Genomic DNA, 6,000 nt, shown 5'->3' on the forward strand with positions numbered 1-6,000 from the left:
CTACCCTATCAAATGCCTTGGACAGATCAATCGCGATACAGTCCAATTGACCTCCTGAATCCAGGATATCTGCTATATCTTGCTGGAATCCTACAAGTTGGGCTTCAGTGGAATAACCTTTCCTAAACCCAAACTGCCTTCTATCAAACCAGTTATTAATTTTGCAAAATGTCTTATATAATCAGAAAGAATGCTTTCCCAAAGCTTACATGCAATGCATGTCAAACTTACTGGACTGTAATTTTCAGCTTTATGTCTATCACCCTTTCCTTTACACACAGGGGCTACTATATCAACTCTCCATTCATTTGCTGCAACTCCTTCATGCAAACAATAATCAATAAGTACTTCAGATATGGTACTATATCCCAACCTATTGTGTATAGTATATCCCGCCAAATCTTATAAATTCCAGTCACTTTTCTAGTTTTCAACTTTTGTATCTTATTGTAAATGTCATTGTTATCATATGTAAACTTTAATATAGTATTAGTCACCTCCTCTATCTGGACATTATCCTTGTTACCAACAATCTTTACATACTGCTGAATACTACTTCTGCCTTCTGAAGATCCTCACATACACACTCCCCTTGTTCATTAATGATACCTGGAATGTCCTTCTTGGAACCGGTTTCTGCCTTAAAATACCTATACATACCCTTCCATTTTTCAATAAAATTTGTATGGCTGCCAATTATGCTTGCTATCATGTTATCCTTAGCTGACTGCTTTGCTAGATTAAATTTCCTAGTAAGGTCCTTCAATTTCTCCTTACTTCCACAGCCGTTTCTAACTCTATTCTTTCCAATCTGCACATCCTTTTTAGTCTCCTTATTTCTCTGTGGGTCTTTCCCATTCCTTATCACCTTTAAAAGTAAAAACCTGTTTTCACATTCCTCAACAATTGCTTTAAAACCATCCCAGACTCTCTTTACATTTTCATTTTATGTTTTTCACAGATCATAGTTACTTTTTAAAAACTCCCTAATGCCTGCTTTATTAGCCATATGGTACTGCCTAATAATCCTACTTTTAAGACCTTACTTTCTATCACATTTATTTTTAACTACGACAAAAACAGCTTCATGATCACTAATGCAATCTATTACTTCGGTTTCTCTATAGAGCTCATCTGGTTTTACCAGCACCACGTCCAGGATATTCTTCCCTCTAATTGATTCCATCACTTTTCTGAATCAGCTGTATTTCCCACATTAACTTTTGCCATTTGTTGGTCATGCTTGCTATCGTTCGCATTACCTTCCAAATTGACATTTGGTAAAATCAGAACTCCCGCTACAATCACATTCCTTAACATATCGTTTCCCACATAGCTGATTATCTTATCTTATGTCACACAGTTGTAAACACCGCACTAATTTATATCTTATAGTGACTAATTCGCAAACCAGTGACTGGATGCAACGTTTAACAAGGAAGTCAAAAACTAACCAAGAAGAAGAAGAAGAAGATCACACCCTGTTGGAATTATGGCTGTCACGTACGAACGTAAGGAGAGTCCGGAGGAAATTCTTACACTTTTAAAGGAGATCGAGTCAAATGTGGATTTCAATATTGGCGGTAGTGATATTGAGGATATCGGCAAAGTCATAGGGAGTGATATTGATGGTGATATTGCTGCCAGAGAGGGAAAGTGATGACACTGTTCTAGGTCTGTCCATGTGTGTCCGACGACGAGTTCTCCCAAAAGATGCATGGATGCATTTCAAGCGCCATTCACACAGAAATTATTCGAGTTTCATAATACTAGGACTAATCTTTGTTTTCGTTCAAATTTAATGCAAATTATTAGTGTAGATAACAGAACAACCTCCGTGGCTTAGGTGGCAGCACGCTGGCCTCTCACCGTTGGGTTCCGTGGTTCAAATCCCTGTCACTCCATTTGACATTTGTGCTGGACAAAGCGGAGGCGGGACATGTTTTTCTCCGGGTACTCCGGTTTTCCCTGTCATATTTCATTCCACCAACACTCTTCCATTTCATTTCATTTCTCATTCAATAATCATTGCCCCAGAGGAGTGAGACAGGCTTCGGCAGCCGGCACAATTCCTATGCTCGCCGCTAGATGGGGGCTTCAATCATTCCATTCCTGACCGGTCGAATGACTGGAAGCAGGCTGTGGATTTTCATATAACTTTTATACTTTGTTGAAACAGTGTCTCTCAGTGACATCAGAATGACACATGCTGGTCTACTTTTATCAATATTGAGTGTTTAATTTAATATGTCTGTTGCTGTTCGTGTATATGTGATTTGTATTGTGCGTGCATATGCTAGACATAGCCCATAATGCAAATTAAAACTTCTAAGTATCTTTCTAATGGATGAAATCTTGGTCACTTCGTGTAGAATCGAACCCTCAATCCCAAACACGAACTGTCTCAAATACTGTATAAATACACGGGCGAGTTAAAATATCATCTCAAAATATTATTCTGCAGTTAATGCTTGTATTTTATATTCAAATTGGTGAAATCTATTTTGAGGTTGTTGGCGGAAAGAATCGAGCAACATGTCCAAGGATTTACCAGTGAAAATATTTCAGTAAGATTTCACTATAATGTTTTATTTGTGGTGAATCGTATATAATATTGTCAACTATAACCCTAATATGCTATACAAAATGGGGTTTGTTTTCTGTATTCGACATTCAATAATAATAATAATAATAATAATAATAATAATAATAATGCTAGGGCTGTACCTTAATTAAGGTAGTTAGCGTTACCTTCCCGATCCTAACCCGTTCCCATCCTTGTGTCGCCGCAAACCTTCGATGTGTTACTGCGACGTAAGCCACTTAATAATAATAATAATAATAATAATAATAATAATAATAATAATAATAATAATAATAATAATGTTGTATATGAAACTTTTATGCTACTTGCTTTACGTCGCACCAACACAGATAGGTCTTATGGCGACGATGGGACAGGAAAGGGCTAGAAGTGGGAAGGAAGCGGTGTGAAAATGGGAAACCACGGAAAACCATTTTCAGCGCTGCCGACAGTGGGGTTCGAACCTACTATCTCCCGAATACTGGATACTGGCCGTACTTAAGCGACTGCAGCTATCGAGTTCGGTGTATATGAAACTCACAAGGGCGAAAGGTTTTGTGAGAACGTCTAGGAATACCTCTTCGTTTTTACATAACTTTTTCATACCTTGCTGTCAATTTTACCTTTCAGTAAATGACTCATCTACTCTATTTTATGAACCACCAAGGTGGAATATTAGATCCTTGTCTAACCTCAGCAACTACTTGGATCCAAGAACTTATTCTACCTCCAGTTTTCCCTGAGGTCCAATTGTCAACATACTCGCAAATGCCTTCGATTGCCTGTAATAACCTACCCTTAATCCCATAATCTCGCAATACGGCTAACACCCTTTTCCTTGGTACTCTCATATTCCTTCTTTAGACCTTTTCTTTCTTAATTTGTTTTCCCTCCAGGATTGGCCTTTCCCTCGGACTCACTGAGGGATCCCACCTCTTTCGCCCTGGAGCGTGAGACATTGGGTCGGGGGATACAACTGGGGAGGAAGACCAATACCTCGCCCAGGCTATGCTCGACAGGGGCCTTGTGGGAGATGGGAAGATTGGAAGGTATAGGGAAGGAAGCGGCGTGGCCTTAGGTTAGGTACCATCCCGGCATTTGCCTGGAGAAGTGGGAAACCACGGAAAACCACTTCAAGGATGGCTGAGGAAGGAATGGAACCCCCATCTACTCAGGTGACCACCCATGGCTGAATGTACCCCGTTTCAGTCCTCGTGCCACTTTTCAAATTTCGTGGCAGAGCAAGGAACCGAACCCGGGCCTCCGGGGGTGGCAGCTAATCACACTAACCACTACACCACAGAGGTGGACCCTTTTTATATCTACGAAACATAAACATAACTGTCTGTTCCTCTCAAATTTTACGAATTTCTTCATGAGCAGGAATTTGTTTAAATTTAACGCGCGCCGAGTTGAGTGGCTCAGACTGTTCAGGTGCTGGCCTTCTGAACCCAACTTGGCAGGTTCAATCGTGGCTCAGTCCGGTGATATTTGAAGGTGCTCAAATACGTCAGCCTCATGTCGGTAGATTTACTGGCACGTAAAATAACTCCGGCGGGACTAAATTCCGGCACCTCGGCGTCTCCGAAGACCGAAAAAGTATTTAGTGGGACGTAAAGCAAATAGCATTAATTAATTAAATTTAACGCGATCGTCCGACGCCTTGGCTAAATGGTCAGAGTCAAGCGCTTCGATTCAGAGCATCCTAGGTTCTGCTCTCGGCCAGGTCGGGAATTGTAATCACGTCTAGTTAATTCCTCTGGCTCGGAGGCTGGGTGATTGGGTTTGTCCCAACACACTCCTCTTCATATAGGCTATATACATTACACCATACTACGAACCACCACAGAAACGTAGGATAGTGAATACATCCCTCCATATGACGTTGACGTCAGGAGGGGCAACCGGACGTAAAATAGGGCTAAGTCCACATGAGCAACATACTTCGCACTACGTACCCGCTGCCCATCAGTATGTGGGAAAAGTGGCAGAAGATTATAACATGATCATTATTATAAACGTGAATTCTATGTTCCCTGCATGTTATTTGCACTCGGTACCAACTACATTTAAATGAAATTAATTTGTACATTTTCTGACTTAAAGGGCTATGTATTTCAGTGACAACCAAACTTGTACTCACTTCACAATATCTCAAGCTATCTGTGATATAGAGTTACTGTGTACCTTGGTGAAACATGTGATATTCCCCGAGCTCAGCTGCAAGATAACGAACGCACAGCGGACTCACCTCGCGAACTGTTCCTTACTTAACCTACGCTATCGCTCCTTAAATAGCTTCAGTACACTCCAGCCAAAACACAGAAGACATGCGATGAAAACCAAGACATAGTCACTTACCCGTTCTGCTGATCCATTACGCTCCTGCAGTGGGTGAAGTCTCAAACAGTTCTGAGCTACACTCAACACGCAGTGCCTTCCTCTCCTCACAAGATAAGTTGTCATCAAACAGGGATGAACAGTTACAATGTCCTGTTTATCTTTGAAGCTGCTGATTTTATCTGACGTTCACCAAATAGTGTCTGTACACTGACTTTACTCATATTACTTACTATACAGTAATTATGCGTATTAAGCCCATGATGAGCCTCCCATCGCCAGACACCCCAAAAAGGGGCCCCATACTTTTAAACATCTAACAAAAATATGTCGCGTACGATGGTTAAACAGTTTTTTTAAAGAGGCTTGATGAGCCAGTTTACATGCAGCAAGGAAGTCAATTTCCTTCCTCTTGTGGGTGGGGGCGCTAGGATACATCTTACAGGAGGTCAATTGGACGGTATTGCGATTGACCTATCTAAGGCATTTGATAGGGTAGATCATGGGAAACTACTGGCAAAAATGAGTGCAATTGGACTTGACAAAAGCGTGACTGAATGGATGGCTATGTTTCTAGAAAATAGAACTCAGACGATTAGAGTAGGCGAAGTTTTATCTGTCCCTGTAATAATTAAGAGGGAAATTCCTCAAGGCAGTATTATTGGAGCTTTATGTTTTCTTATATACATCAATGATATGTGTAAAGAAGTGGAATCAGAGATAAGGCATTTTACAGACGATGTTATTCTGTACAGAGTAATAAATAAGTTACAAGATTGTGAGCAGTTGCAAAATGACCTCGATAATATTGTGAGATGGACAGTAGGCAATGGTATGAAAATAAACAGGGTTAAAAGCCAGGTTGTGAGTTTCACAAATAGGAAAAGTTCTCTCAGTTTTAATTACTGTGTTGATGGGGTGAAAGTTCTCTTTGGAGATCATTGTAAGTACCTAGGTCTCAATATAAGGAAAGATCTCCATTGGGCTAATCACATAAATATGATTGTAAATAAAGGGTACAGATCTCTGCACATGGTTATGAGGGTGTTTAGGGGTTGTAGTAAGGATGTAAAGGT

At 40.5% G+C, this 6,000-nt stretch overlaps 1 protein-coding gene across 2 annotated transcripts in view; it reads right to left on the minus strand.

Moving 5' to 3' along the window:
* LOC136867306 (fibroblast growth factor 1) overlaps positions 1–5,049 on the minus strand; it is a 312,684-nt gene extending 307,635 nt beyond the window's left edge. Inside the window, exon 1 of one of the 2 annotated variants that reach the window (XR_010859654.2) lies at positions 4,728–4,796. Coding sequence is in view for 1 of the 2 variants with exons in the window: in XM_067144461.2 (XP_067000562.1) it covers positions 4,946–4,962 (17 nt within the window). In the remaining variant the exon portion in view is untranslated. Of the gene's footprint in view, positions 1–4,727; positions 4,797–4,945 lie in introns of those variants that run through there. The other variant, XM_067144461.2, reaches the window with a different exon arrangement.
* Positions 5,050–6,000: the final 951 nt, after the last annotated feature.

This window comes from Anabrus simplex, chromosome 3, assembly GCF_040414725.1.
Source record: "Anabrus simplex isolate iqAnaSimp1 chromosome 3, ASM4041472v1, whole genome shotgun sequence".
Classification (NCBI taxonomy): Eukaryota; Metazoa; Arthropoda; class Insecta; order Orthoptera; family Tettigoniidae; genus Anabrus; species Anabrus simplex.